This window comes from Phalaenopsis equestris, unplaced genomic scaffold (assembly GCF_001263595.1).
Source record: "Phalaenopsis equestris unplaced genomic scaffold, ASM126359v1 Scaffold000074, whole genome shotgun sequence".
NCBI lineage: Eukaryota > Viridiplantae > Streptophyta > Magnoliopsida > Asparagales > Orchidaceae > Phalaenopsis > Phalaenopsis equestris.
This window is the reverse complement of record NW_018164516.1, coordinates 259075-275402: the sequence shown is the minus strand read 5'-3', so window position 1 is coordinate 275402 and position 16328 is coordinate 259075. Positions and strand designations below refer to the sequence as shown.

The 16328-nt window shown below is 33.0% G+C and overlaps 1 protein-coding gene across 1 annotated transcript; it reads left to right on the top strand.

The window, feature by feature from the left end:
- The first annotated feature begins 8583 nt into the window (after positions 1–8583).
- Positions 8584–9980, top strand: LOC110019727. Its single transcript, XM_020717517.1, is given in 2 exon segments — positions 8584–9027; positions 9030–9980. Coding segments are annotated over 2 exon segments (1224 nt in total). The 5' UTR covers positions 8584–8717; the 3' UTR covers positions 9944–9980.
- The last annotated feature ends 6348 nt before the right edge of the window (positions 9981–16328 follow it).

Here is a 16328-nt window from a genome sequence, read left to right as displayed (position 1 = left end):
TTATATACTATAATTAAATTTGATGTATTGTATACTATAATTAAATTTGATGTATTGTATACTATAATTAAATTTGATGTATTGTATACTATAATTAAATTTGATGTATTGTATACTATAATTGTTTCCCAAACATTAAAAAAAAATTATCTATCAAAGCTATATTTGGTATTTGATGTATTATATACTATAATTAAATTTGATGTATTGTATACTATAATTAAATTTGATGTATTGTATACTATAATTAAATTTGATGTATTGTATACTATAATTAAATTTGATGTATTGTATACTATAATTGTTTCCCAAACATTAAAAAAAAATTATCTATCAAAGCTATATTTGGTATTTGATGTATTATATACTATAATTAAATTTGATGTATTGTATACTATAATTAAATTTGATGTATTGTATACTATAATTAAATTTGATGTATTGTATACTATAATTAAATTTGATGTATTGTATACTATAATTGTTTCCCAAACATTAAAAAAAAATTATCTATCAAAGCTATATTTGGTATTTGATGTATTATATACTATAATTAAATTTGATGTATTGTATACTATAATTAAATTTGATGTATTGTATACTATAATTAAATTTGATGTATTGTATACTATAATTAAATTTGATGTATTGTATACTATAATTGTTTCCCAAACATTAAAAAAAAATTATCTATCAAAGCTATATTTGGTATTTGATGTATTATATACTATAATTAAATTTGATGTATTGTATACTATAATTAAATTTGATGTATTGTATACTATAATTAAATTTGATGTATTGTATACTATAATTAAATTTGATGTATTGTATACTATAATTGTTTCCCAAACATTAAAAAAAAATTATCTATCAAAGCTATATTTGGTATTTGATGTATTATATACTATAATTAAATTTGATGTATTGTATACTATAATTAAATTTGATGTATTGTATACTATAATTAAATTTGATGTATTGTATACTATAATTAAATTTGATGTATTGTATACTATAATTGTTTCCCAAACATTAAAAAAAAATTATCTATCAAAGCTATATTTGGTATTTGATGTATTATATACTATAATTAAATTTGATGTATTGTATACTATAATTAAATTTGATGTATTGTATACTATAATTAAATTTGATGTATTGTATACTATAATTAAATTTGATGTATTGTATACTATAATTGTTTCCCAAACATTAAAAAAAAATTATCTATCAAAGCTATATTTGGTATTTGATGTATTATATACTATAATTAAATTTGATGTATTGTATACTATAATTAAATTTGATGTATTGTATACTATAATTAAATTTGATGTATTGTATACTATAATTAAATTTGATGTATTGTATACTATAATTGTTTCCCAAACATTAAAAAAAAATTATCTATCAAAGCTATATTTGGTATTTGATGTATTATATACTATAATTAAATTTGATGTATTGTATACTATAATTAAATTTGATGTATTGTATACTATAATTAAATTTGATGTATTGTATACTATAATTAAATTTGATGTATTGTATACTATAATTGTTTCCCAAACATTAAAAAAAAATTATCTATCAAAGCTATATTTGGTATTTGATGTATTATATACTATAATTAAATTTGATGTATTGTATACTATAATTAAATTTGATGTATTGTATACTATAATTAAATTTGATGTATTGTATACTATAATTAAATTTGATGTATTGTATACTATAATTGTTTCCCAAACATTAAAAAAAAATTATCTATCAAAGCTATATTTGGTATTTGATGTATTATATACTATAATTAAATTTGATGTATTGTATACTATAATTAAATTTGATGTATTGTATACTATAATTAAATTTGATGTATTGTATACTATAATTAAATTTGATGTATTGTATACTATAATTGTTTCCCAAACATTAAAAAAAAATTATCTATCAAAGCTATATTTGGTATTTGATGTATTATATACTATAATTAAATTTGATGTATTGTATACTATAATTAAATTTGATGTATTGTATACTATAATTAAATTTGATGTATTGTATACTATAATTAAATTTGATGTATTGTATACTATAATTGTTTCCCAAACATTAAAAAAAAATTATCTATCAAAGCTATATTTGGTATTTGATGTATTATATACTATAATTAAATTTGATGTATTGTATACTATAATTAAATTTGATGTATTGTATACTATAATTAAATTTGATGTATTGTATACTATAATTAAATTTGATGTATTGTATACTATAATTGTTTCCCAAACATTAAAAAAAAATTATCTATCAAAGCTATATTTGGTATTTGATGTATTATATACTATAATTAAATTTGATGTATTGTATACTATAATTAAATTTGATGTATTGTATACTATAATTAAATTTGATGTATTGTATACTATAATTAAATTTGATGTATTGTATACTATAATTGTTTCCCAAACATTAAAAAAAAATTATCTATCAAAGCTATATTTGGTATTTGATGTATTATATACTATAATTAAATTTGATGTATTGTATACTATAATTAAATTTGATGTATTGTATACTATAATTAAATTTGATGTATTGTATACTATAATTAAATTTGATGTATTGTATACTATAATTGTTTCCCAAACATTAAAAAAAAATTATCTATCAAAGCTATATTTGGTATTTGATGTATTATATACTATAATTAAATTTGATGTATTGTATACTATAATTAAATTTGATGTATTGTATACTATAATTAAATTTGATGTATTGTATACTATAATTAAATTTGATGTATTGTATACTATAATTGTTTCCCAAACATTAAAAAAAAATTATCTATCAAAGCTATATTTGGTATTTGATGTATTATATACTATAATTAAATTTGATGTATTGTATACTATAATTAAATTTGTAAATAAATATATTTTTAAGAACAAAAGAAAAGATAAAAATAAAATTTGTGATTTTTAAGACAATAAAAATTTGCTAATTGGTTGGAAGTGTTCTTCTTTTCTAAATGATTTCCATTTTTAAGGAATTATTCATTTGTTATTAACAATGAATGATGTGATTACATATTTTGGTACATCAATTGGTGTATAGCGATCCTTTGATGTTAGTAAATGATAATCACTATAAGAAATAGTGGTATTAGCGTCCGATATTTGCGTCAGATTTTGCCTACACAAAGATTAGCGTATAATTTGTGGACGTTAAGCGGAGATTAATAAATTTTAATGCTCGTGACTTGTTTTGTGTTTTATTTGCGTCTAAAAATTTGATGAAAAAAAAAATATTTTGAGAAGGACAAAACCTGTGCATTGTTGTTGCGATGAATTTTGTGTCAAATAAATCCAAATAAATATATTTTTAAGAGCAAAAGAAAAGATAAAAATAAAATAAAAATTAAAATTTGTGATTTTTAAGACAATAAAAATTTGCTAATTTTTTGGAAGTGTTCTTCTTCTTTTCTAAATGATTTCCATTTTTAAGGAATTATTCATTTGTTATTAACAATGAATGATGTGATTACATATTTTGGTACATCAAATGAATGTAAGAGGAATATTTAGTGTTTTGTCTTTAATATGTTTTATACTTATTTTATTTAGAGTTTGCGATTAAATCTGGCATGAATAACATTACATATTTTGGTACATCAATTGGTGTATAGCGATCCTTTGATGTTAGTAAATGATAATCACTATACGAAATAGTGGTATTAGCGTCTGATATTTGTGTTAGATTTTGACTACACAAAGATTAGCGTGTAATTTGTGGTCATTAAGCGGAGATTAATAAATTTTAATGCTCGTGACTTGTTTTGTGTTTGATTTGCGTTAAAAAATTTGATGAAAAAAAAAATATTCTGAGAAGGACAAAACCTGTGCATTCATTGTTGTTGCGATGAATTTTGTGTCAAATAAATCGACAGATAAATCATACTTATTAGCGCCAAATTATTGCTAACGCAAATTACATGGAAATCAAACGTAAATGACCTAATTTATACAACCCACGCGCCTCAACTTCATTTATGGTCTCCCTCACCCGTGCGTTTCTCTTCCGTCTCCTTCTCTGCCCGAAACCCTCTCGAGCTACCCCTCCCCTTTCCCTCTCCACTTTCCTTCTCCCTTTCAATTTCGCTAAAAACAATCTCCGCCCCAAATGAAGCATCGTGATACAGTCGCCATTTGAGCTAGCCAGAAAGGTAACGATGTCCGATGGTTCGAGCTTACAAAGACGACCAACTCCTTCAAATCAGAAATCATTGAATAAGGTGAGTCCATTTATGCTACTATTTTTATTTATTTATGGTATGTATTAAAGTTTAGGTGTTAGGTTTGCATATACATAAAAATTGAGTGATATGTGTGAATTAAATGCATTGGTAATAGGGTATGTATGTATAAATTAAACTTTTGGTGTTAGGTACGTATATACATAAGAGTTCAGTGGTATGCATGTAAATATTGAAGTTTAGGTGTTACGTATGTATATACATAAGAGTTCAGTGGTATGCATGTAAATATTGAAGTTTAGGTGTTACGTATGTATATACATAAGAGTTCAGTGGTATGCATGTAAATATTGAAGTTTAGGTGTTAGGTTTGTATATAGATAAGAATTGAGTAATATGTAATAATTAAATGCATAATGTGTTATGCATGTATAAATTGAAGTTTTGGCGTAAGAATTTCGTGGTATGTATGTAAAAATTGAAATTTTGTTGTTAGGTGTGTACATTCATAAGAATTGAGTGATATATAGGAAATTCATATATAAGTAATGTGATATTGTTGAATCCTAAACTATTATTTGTGGAAACACACCTCAAGAGTTAGAGTCTGGAGAGGGATGATGAGAGAGAGTAAAAGTAATTGAGGAAGTCCCCGTAGAATAACATGGAGGGGTACCCTTCATTCGTTCTTTTGCCTCCTATTTATAGAGGTGTATTTGTAAATATAAAGGAGAGAACGATCATGGAAACCATCCTTATTGCAATTTAATCGCAATGATATGTTGTCAAAACAATATTAAAATTTGAATTCAAATGTGGCGGTAACCAGCTGATTCATACACTTGAGTTTGGTCGACCAAGGCGACCAGCCGTGGCGAATGTGTTGGCTGAAGTAAAAGGTTGTTCGGTTGACAATTTGCAGTTGGGCGCCTTTGTGAAGAGTTTAGGCGGTTTGGGACTATTGGCGTGGTCTATCTATTGAGTCTCTCGTCATAATGTGTCAAATAGCTCTGACTGTGTTGATGGTCATTGGATGGTCGACTTAGATCGCATTCTTGTAACTTGATGTCTCAATTGTTCGATCATCATCTTGAGCTGCTCGATTACTTTGAAATTTGTGTCGATGGTTTGAGTAAATATGTATTAATTCCTCAAGATTTTTCATTCATTAACAGTTACAGCTATAATATGGATAGAAAAATTACTAATTGTTTGTGACAATAAAATCAAGAAAATTAATTCAGTCACTAAGTTCACTTTTGGATTTTGCGCTCAACGCACTATATAAATAAGGTCTTAGGCTTGGAATGGTGTCCATTATTGCAATTTTCTTCTAGACAACTGAGTCGTGCCATAGCTGATAGTTCGGGTCGGATTACTGTGGACCCCAAAAGTATCATTTACATGTTGTTCGATAAGAGATTTTAAGTCTTTCTAGGAAGTAGAAGGTGATTCAAAGTTATTCTTAGAAACTCTCTTCTCAATTGCTATTTTCCTTAGGTTTTCAACTAAATGAGCAAGCTCGTGTTTCTCCACTTTCACATGTACTGGTATTGTAGCTGGAATTCATCTTTGGATTCGAGGTGCTAAAACTAATTATTCTTCAATCATCTTTTTTAGGTGCTAATCTCTTTGTCTGAATTCATTAGGAAATACATTGTGTTGTGTTAGGTTGGAGATCTTCCTCAACTAAAACATCTTGATGATGTGCATGTATTAGTACTGATATTGAGACTGGGTTTTGACTTACATGAATAGATTTTCTTCCATACTTTTCTCCAATTTTTTATTTTTTTTCTTCTCTACGTCTTAACTGATTAAAAAGATGTTGGGGATGAAACACCTTCCTCAATTATAACATCTTGAAAATCAACATCATCTTGTTGCTCTCTTAACGAAGCTTTTGTCTCAGCCACCATAATGGTGGCACTTTCTTGAAATGTTTTTAAACCTTTATCTTCTTCCTTGTGTTGTTTAATGTTGTCTTCCAATTTACTGAGCACTTTATCAACAATTTAACCTCTAATATTCTCTAGATCAACCAGGATACACTTAATTTATGCATTAATATCCATTTATTCTACCTTGACATCAACTTCATACAGTGGTCCTGATCTGAAGTGAAATGGATAGTATCGATGTCTCTGGTTTCTATCTCCACTCCCTTCATGGTAGTCTCAGGTTCCTGCTCCATTATTTCTCAAGGTTGTGAGGCCTTCATTTTAATGGGTGAAGTGGGTTAAGAGGAAGTTTTTGATCCAAGATTGTTTGTGGGATAAGGTGGCACACTAACTTCAGCGCATAATCATATCACTAACGAGACATCTTATTTTCATCTTCAACACTTAGAGCTTTCTAAAGGGAATTAAAATAAAAGTAAATGCCTCAAGTGATAGACGATGTGTTTTCTGGATTTTTTTGAAGAAACTTTAGGATAAAAAAGGGGATTCTAGGGATAAGTGGTTTATAGGATGCATCGATAAGGATTGGATAGAGATCCGCCTTAATCTTTTAGCCCTAGTTAGCACAGTATAATAAGAGGTTCTATGTTCAGAGTATCCATGATTAGGCCTATTCCTATAAACTTGTGCATAGGAACATTTTTTATACTTGTACTCTTGTCCTGGGAATCTATCATACTCCAAATTTTTTTTTTCTTTTCTTGAGAAAGTATACCCCCTAGTGATTCAAGGACATTTTTTCATAGTGTAGTTTTTTCCTTTTTGCTATTCTTTCAAAAATCCCACGTATATAAGTAGAACGAGGCCCCTTTTTTCTTTGTTAAGTGACTCATATTCAAAATAAGGCGAGTTAGCTATTCTACCTTTTTGCTATTCTTTCAAAAATCCCACGTAGATAAGTAGAACGAGGCCCCTTTTTTCTTTGTTAAGAGACTCATATTCAAAATAAGGCGAGTTAGCTATTCTACACACACCCTTTTTTTCTTATACATCAGAAAGTGAGCTAAACATACTTTCTCCTAAGAGAGCAGAGGTTTTAAGCAAGTCCAGTGTATACTTCTTGAGAAGCCTTCTATTCTTATTTATTTTTTCAGTTTTGTTAACATCATATTAGCTTTGGAAGATCAACTAACTTCAATTACTGATGGAGCATTGCAGACTTCACTCAGTACTTTAATTGATTCAACATTGATTATTTGAAAAACTGCTCTTTCAAAAAGTTTACATAAAATCACGAGTCTTTATCGCCTCTAACCCAAACCTAAAATCATAGATATTGATCTCCTTCAACTTAGTCATAGATTCACGAGACTTGACCCCCTTTAAGTTTCCATCCAACAAAAGCAGCCAACCCTTTCAATTTAAAAGTAAAGACCCAGGCTTCACTGTCTGAAATACCAACCAGAAGGAGAAGAGGTGTGCCCTCCATGGCAACCCAAGAGGGGCATTTATAAGCTTGGGAAAAAGGGTAAAAAGAATTTTTTTGGGAAAATGTAATTTTCTGAAGAAATTTATTATTATTATTTTTTAAATGAGATTGAAGAAGAAAAAAATCTTATATTTCTTTCATATCTAGAATTTTCAATCTCCCATATGTTTTTTTTCTTTTGAAAGCAATGAAAAAAAAAGTGAAATATTACAAAAAAATGTAAGAACATCCAAAGTTTTTAAATTTCAGCAGAAAAAAAAACATGCAGGAGCGTGTAATTACCTTGACTGAGCGAATAATTTTCATGCTTACACATAGCATCATTTGTCCCTCACATAGCACCATGCTCACTCATGCACGCCACACACAACACAACCTCAGTTCATGCAACCACGCAATAATTATTGAACCAAATATTGTTTTTCTTCAGAGAGTTTGGTCACTACCACAGTGTTTTCCACCACTTCCCTCATGAAAGTCAGCCCTACTTGTGTAATATTCCTTCTATTTATTCAAGTGCAGGTAAGATTGTGTAACCCACATCAATAGAGTGAAATCATTTCCACTGGACCTGACCCAATAGTTTTCGTCCCTTCGGGTTCTTCACGTAAAAACTCCCAGTGTCTTTTCTCTCGAATATTTACCCATATGTGTGCAGATCTTTGTACAACACTAATATATTAATATATCACTCTATCACTATATATTTAGGACACAACAATTATTGAACCAAATGACCCCTAAATTTATTGGATCTAACATTGAAGAGAAAATAATAAGGATGATTAATGAATTTCAACCCCTTCTATTTATTATAAGTTGTCAACATAACATCAAAAAAATATAAAATGTTTTCTTTCTTTCTTTTTCTGTGGTGATTTATTAAACATGTACGACAGTAAATGCTTCGTTATGTGGAGATCATGGAGCTATTTTCTAGGCAAAATCAATGCCCCTAACTCAAATATTGAATAATATCTACTAAATTCTTTCAACCTATTTCATCCGGTTAGCTCTTAACCCGTTCATAACCCATATCTACTAACTCCACTCCACTCCGCCGACGACCATGCTTTCCGGCATCTTATTTCACGCCGCCGTCTCCTTCACCGCCGCCATCCTCGCCTGCTTCCTCGACCTCCCCGTCCTAACACTTCGAGGTCTCCACACATACATCCACCCCGACTCACTCCCCGCCAACGATGGAACCAAAGCCCTTCTCCGCCGCCCCGACGTAGTCGCATCCTCCCTCCCCGATCCCAAACGTAGATCCCGATCAAAGGATTCCCAACTTGCTTTCGATGAATCCAAGGCCCAGCTCTTCCGCCTCCGCCTCGCCGATTCTCTCCTGCCATCTCGCCTCTTCTTCCACTCCTACCGCCCTTTCTTTCATCCTTCATTTCTCTCTCCAATATCGCTATCTGCATTATCTTCCCGTTGTCCGATCCCTTTGCCTCACTCTTCTTCGCCGCCGTTCTTATTTCAGCTTCCCATCTCCTCGTGTTGCTCCTTATGTTTTCCCTCGAACGCTCCGCCTCCAGCATCTCGGAGCGCCGGTTTAGCCTTTTGTCTGCTTTGATCAGCTTCCTTTCAACGTTCGTCATTCTTATCTACTTATCTCCCTCTGTCTTCGACTTCCGAGTCCCTGGTGCTGTTTCGCCTGCTGCAGCCTGCCTTGCCGGCTTCCTTGGCGGTATTCTCTTCACGCCCGCTGGACGAGCAGCTCGGTCCTTTTGGCTTGGCACCGATCAGTTGCGTTGGAATCTCTCTGTTGTCTCCTGCGGAACATTTGCCCGTGTATTCCTCTACGCTTCCGTTATCTTGAGCTTGTTCTCCTCGCTTCTTTGGGTCAAACCTTTAGCTTTGGCAGAGCATTTTGAGGATTGGAGAGTGTGGGCATTGGCAGCAGCGGCTGGCTCACAACTTCTGGTGCTGCGCAATAATGTTCAGATGTATTTGAATGAGCCGGTGTTGTGCTGGTACCAGCGGTTACATTCCAGTAGGGTTCCGGACCTGGATTATGGTCGGGCAAAGGTTTTTTTACACAACCACTATGTTTGTCTTGCTGTTATTCAATTCTTTGCATCGCCAGTGCTGGTGTTGCTGCTTGCTGGGTTGTCTCAGATTAGAGGTAATTTGTTTGGTGGTATTCCTTTTGCTGGTGGACTAATGGAATGCTCTGATCTTGTAAAGGAAATGGCTTTGTTTATAGCCTGGTGGATCATGTTTATTCGGTCAATTTTGATGATGTTGTTGCTAGCGCTTCAGAGGTGTGGTTTTGCATTTGTTTCATGACTTCTATGTCTTTCCAATGAAAATTTCATTTTTTCTTCCCAGCATTTTGGTTCTTATTCATTGTAGGTTGTTATAAATTTTGGGGTCTCATTATGTTGAGATTCATGGTTTTGCCAAAGGGCATGAAGGAAACCACATTTTTCTACTCTATCTCACTAACGTATGCGTAGCATGGAAAATAAATAATGAAACAAATAAATCAGGAAAGAAAATATCAAATCACAAAAAAAAAAAAAAAGTGATTTCTTTATTCCAAAGATCCCTTTTAAACTAAAAATAATTTTGTTAGTATTCTTCAATATATCCCATGTCTAGTTGGCCTTCATAGCCAAAATGCAGTACTTCTATAATGAACATTTTGGTTTGATGTTAGGACCTTCCGAAACAAGGGTTATTCTTTTGTGCTCTTCCTTTCTTATTTGTATACCAAAGCTCAGATAATTGTAGTTTCTCTACATTGATGTAGTAGATTTGTAGGGGAAATAACTTCAACTGAAGCAAATGATAGGCGATAGCTGGTCTTCAGAAATATTTGCAATGTTCCGTAGCAGATGAGCTTCATTTTTCCATTCTCTCTTAACTTGTTCCAATAAGTATTACAGATTCAAATCTTCATTCTGGAATGCACACTCAATGTGATGCTTTTCATAACGAGCTTTATTACCATCAAGTGACTTTTGAAGGTACTTATAAATGTATCTTTTGGATCCCTTTCATGAATTGTTCCAATTTTTAGGATATGTTCATAGCAAAACCCAAATAAAATGAACTCGTTAGTAGAACATTGCAAAAGTATATTTCATTGTTAATTTGTGGGTGGCTTGCGTGAAAGAAAACTGGATATAATGCATGCTGTCATCCATGTCTTTGGGTGTCGGATTTATAACCTCGCAAAATCAGAACAACTTGCCACCTCCATCGAAACATTGGCCTGAAGGTGAAAGGCAATGCTACTTTTTTATGTTTATGTCCACTTTGCTCCACTGTGATCTCAAGAAAGTACTAAGGAATTTTTTATCCATGTTGGTAATAATGAATGCTGGCAAGTTCAAGTGAATTGAGATGGACTCCAACAGCTACATACTTGAAGAGGTTTGTAAATGGCTACTTTTTAGTTTGTTGTCTTCATAAAGCTGTAGAATAAGCATACACTTTTGAGCTATTGCACATATAAGTGCATTTTTTGGCTGATGGATGCAATACTTCAGATGTTGGAGAGTTTTTGCCACTATGACATGTCATGCCATCAACAAAATGTGTGCCTCTTGTATTCAAGTCAACTGTTAGCATCCATTGCAAGGATAACTTATCCTTGTGGTATGGTGATGTAGTTGTCTACATCCAAATATTGTGTTGGCTCGGTCTACCTCTGCTTGTGATAGTCCGCTTAGGGGGGCTGTTCGGCAACTTCTGGGGTTCAAGTCATTAGAATTTACTAAATCTGGTAAATTCGGATTTTGTAATTCTTGAAATTGTTAAATCTTAAAAAATTATTTGACAATGAATTTCATAAATCTAATTAAATCCTGTTAAACTGTTTGACAATTTTTATCATGATTTAATAACCAGTCAGGTTTATAAGAATGCAGCAAACTTTGATTATTTTATTACTAAGATAGAAATTCATTATTAAATCTAATTTTATTCAATTTAAATTTTATAATAACTTATGGTAATTAATAATTAATTTTTCGCTAAACTACTTGATTATTAGTGAAAATATGTCAATTTAGTTTTTTTAATTAATAATTTAACATCTTTCAATTAATAATTAATTAATTAATTACTATATTAATTAATAATTAATTAGAATTTTATTAAATAAATGAAATATAATAGGTAGTTTATTTTATTAATTAAGTATTAAATAATTATATACAAATTTAATTCATTGTAATTAATATGATAATATATCAATTATTTATTACTTAATTATCACTTAAATTAATAAAAATTAATTTAGATAAAATTATATTAAAATAAAAAACCATTGTTTCCCTTTATCAATCCCCTCTCTTGCCTAAACCTACCTCTCCCCTCTTTTCCCCTTCTACCCCCTTTTTGTTTCGCCCAAAGCCATCGCACCTCTCCCAATTTCACCCAAAGTGACCGCAACTGAGTTCTCAAGATACAATCGCGATTAGAGTTATAACTGGGAAGGCAATGACAGCGCGATGTACAAATATTATTGAAACTCCCACCTTCGTCCTCCTCCCGCTCTACTCCAACCTGAAACCATTAACGAAGGTGTGTTTGCGCAGGCCTTTCTTTCTTCGGACTTCTTGGATTTACTAACTCCGTGGTACAGGAGGATTTACTAAATCTGAGATTTATACCCAAAATGTCGGAAATCCGGATTTAATAAATCTGAAGATTTATTTTGTCCAAAGTGATCATCTGGCAGATTTAGCTTAAATCCTTCCAAAATCCAACTCTATATCCTTTACCAGACAACCCCTTAGTTTTTAGCTTAGTTTGTTTCAGTATTATTGTATTAGCTTAATATGTATAAGGTTAGTTTTATAATAGTTACTATGTATAAGATTTAGCCAAATAACCGTGAAGGCAGAGTGAATGATATTGTTTGTTTTCTACAATTTTTATAGCAGGGGGATTTTTGTCTTCCTCTTCTTCATGCTGCCTGTTCTCTAGCAGCTTTGGTGGATAAGTTTACACCAAGTTGATCCCTTCCATTCCAGAGGAAGTCAACTCAAGTTCAGAAGATTGAGCTTGTCCGTCATCGGGTGGATGGTAGTAGCATAAATCAGATACATTAAATGTATTGAAAATATTTAGATTCAGTGATAATTCTAGACATGCATTATCATTGATACGCTTGATAATCGAGAATGGGCCAAATTTGTGAGGTTTTAGATTGGAATAGGTGTAAGGTGGAAATAAATCACCTTCACCTTTCATCTACAATGCCTATCAGCTTGTTGTTTATGCAGCCAAGAGGAATCTATCAATTTTTCATTGAACTTGCATACCATTGTGTTGGGTAATGTGGAGACCCAGTCTACCGCAATTTAATTAACTGTTGTTAATTAGTTTCCTAATTAAGAATCTCACCTACCGCTCACCTACCTTACCACCTACCGCTCACCCACCACATCCTACGTACCTCCCACATGCCGCTCTCCTGGTTTTTATAAATAGTCTCTTATCGCTTGTCATAAGCAAAGTCAAGCAAAGGTCAAACCAAGTCTTCTAAAAAAGAAAAAGAGGAAGGGAGAGGAGAAAATAGAGATTTTCTTGTAAACGTCGATGCAATCGACAGTGTAATTCCTCGAAGAAATAAAATCCTCTGTAGCTCTGTGGACGTAGGCAAATTTGCTGAACCACATAAATTTGTGTCGCTCTAGTATTTTTTCTGTGTGCAATTTTTCTCGATTCGTTTTTTGCTTTATTGCTGTCGTTTTTTCACAACAATTGGTATCATAGATTTGATTCGGATCTAAGGAAGAACGATGGGCGGAGACGAAGTAATAACATTGGGGACCGAAAAGTTCAATGGTATAAATTTTGCTTATTTGAGGATGCAAATAGAGGGCTACCTTTATTGGAAGAAACTTCATCTTCCGTTACTGGGAAAGCGACCGGAAAAGATGGACAAAGCAGAATTGAATATGTTGGATCGACAGGATCTGAGGTTTATTTGATTAACCTTGTCGAGATTGGTTGCCCTATCAAGATCGGTTGCCCTATCAAGATCGGTTGTCCACAACGTCATCAAAGAGAGAACTACTGCAGATCTCATGACGGCTTTATCATGTGTGTATGAAAAGCAATCGACAAATAACAAGGTGCACATGATGAAAATGTTATTCAACTTGAAAATGTCAAAATATGTCTCTGTTGCTCGACATCTGAATGATTTCAATACTATCACTAATCAATTGTCGTCGGTTGAAATTGATTTTGATGATGAGATACATGCTCTAATATTGGTGGCTTTATTGTCAAATAACTGGGAAGCCATGAAGATGACAGTTAGCAGTTCTGCAGGTAAATCTAAGTTAAAATATGATGATATTCGTGATTTGATTCTGGTTGAGGAGAAGCGTATGAAGGATTTTGGCGAGGCCTCGTGTTTAAGTTTGGGGCTGAATGTTGATTCCAGAGGGAGATCGCATGACAGGAACTTACACAGAGGAAGATCAAAATCAATGTCTGATTAGCAGACAACCTGCTAGAATTGTGGCAAGGTTGACCACATAAAATGAACTGCAGGAATCGTAAGAATAATGAGAATGATGATGCTAATATTGTAATTGAAGAAATACAAGATGCGCTACTGCTGACAGTTCACAGTTTTGTTGATGACTGGATACTGGATTCAGGGGCTTCCTTCCATACACCGGCAGTTTCTTACTATACTTTATGCGAAACTATGTTGCAGGTGACTTTGGGAAGATACATTTGGCTGATGGAAAAATTCTGAGCGTGGTGGGGATGAAAGACATTGATATTACACTCCATAACAAGAGCAAATGAACTTTGCAAAAGGTCAAACACGTTCCTGAGTTGAAGAAAGTCCTCATCTCTGTTGGGCAGCTCAATGAGGGTGGTCATCTCAGATAGCACCTGTAAGGTTACCAAAGAAGCATTAGTACAGACTCGTGGTAAGAAAACTGACACAATATATATGACTACAAGTTTACTCAGGCAAGGACACTTAGGTCAGATGTGCATTGTGGGGAAACAGAAGAAGATCAAGTTTTTAAAAAGTGGCAGAGCTAAAGGAAAGAAAACCGGACCTTGTACAGACAAATGGTGGAGAACCACAAAGGTATAAAGAAATCTTGCAAGGTGAGAATTCGAGCAAGTGAGGGATGACCAAGGAAGAGGAGAAAGATTCCCTGCTAGAGAATCAGACTGATAGAACTTCCACCAAGAAAGAAAAAATTGCACAACAAGTGGGTGTATCGAATGAAGATTGTGTTTGGTGGCAGTAAGAGGTACAATGTTGGACTTGTTGAAAAAGGCTTTCAGCAGGGGCAGGATATTGCTCGCATAGTGAGAGTTGTAAGCAGATACATGAGTAACCCAAGAAAGAGCTTGGTGGTACAAGACTACGTAGACGGTGATATGTCAACTGAGGATGTTACTCATGAGAAGCTGAAGTTGTGCTCGACTTCAACTGGTATTCTGGCATGAAGACAGGGGATTCGAGTTGCAGAGGTGAGGGATATCATATTTGAGAAAAAAGTTAGTACAACTAGTAGATGATGCAGTCAGTAGGTGATACAATCAGTGTCCCAGTCTCCAAGTGGGGTAATGTGGAGACCCGGTCTACCACAATTTAATTAGCTTCCTAATTAAAAATCTCACTGACTGCTCACCTACTTTCCCACATACCGCTCACTTACTTCCCACCTACCGCTCTCATGGTTTTTATAAATAGTCTATTTTAGCTTAAAGGAGAAGTCAAGTCAAGCCAAGCAAAAGCCACAAGATAAGCAAAAGCCAAAAGTCAAGCAAGGCAAAGTCAAGTCTTCTTGAGATATAAAAGTCAAACAAGGGTCAAATCAAGTCCTCTAAGAGATAAAGAGAAGAAGAGAGAGAGAGAGGAAGGGAGAGAAGAAGAGAGAGAGAGAGAGGAAGGGAGAGAAGAAAATAGAGATTTTCTTGTAAACATCGAGGCCTCGACGGTGTAATTCCTCGAAGAAATAAAATCCTCTACAGCTTCGTGGACATAGGCAAATTTGTCGAACCACGTAAATTTTTGTGTCGCTCTGGTGTTTTTTCTGCGTGCAAATTTTCTCGATTCTTTTTTCGCTTTATTGCAGTCGTTTTTTCACAACAAATTGAATCAATGTTGGCCACAAATTTGGTGGCATCGCTGCTTTTTGGTTTAGGAATCACGGCATTGTCGACTATTTAGTCAGGTACTTGGTATACATTTGTTGAATGAAGAACAACCAATAGACCTAATAATCATTTAACTAAACACAAATTATGCTTTTGCCAAGCATTCTTCCCACTTCGCAAATTAATTAAATGATGTTAATTAGCTTTCTAATTAAAAATCTCATCCCACCTACCGCATCCCACCTACCTCTCACCTACCTCTCACCTATCGCTCACCTACCGCTCACCTACCACATCCCACCTACCGCTCACCTACCTCTCACCTATCGCTCACCTACCTCTCACTTATCGCTCTCCTGGTTTCTATAAATAGTTTCTTATGACTTGTCATAAGCAAAGCCAAACAAGGGTCAAATCAAGTCCTCTAAGAGATAAAGAGAAGAAGAGAGAGAAAGAGGAAGGGAGAGAAGAAGAGAGAGAGAGAGAGGAAGGGAGAGAAGAAAATAGAGATTTTTTTGTAAACGTCGATGCGCTCGACGGTGTAATTCCTCGAAGAAATAAAATCCTCTCC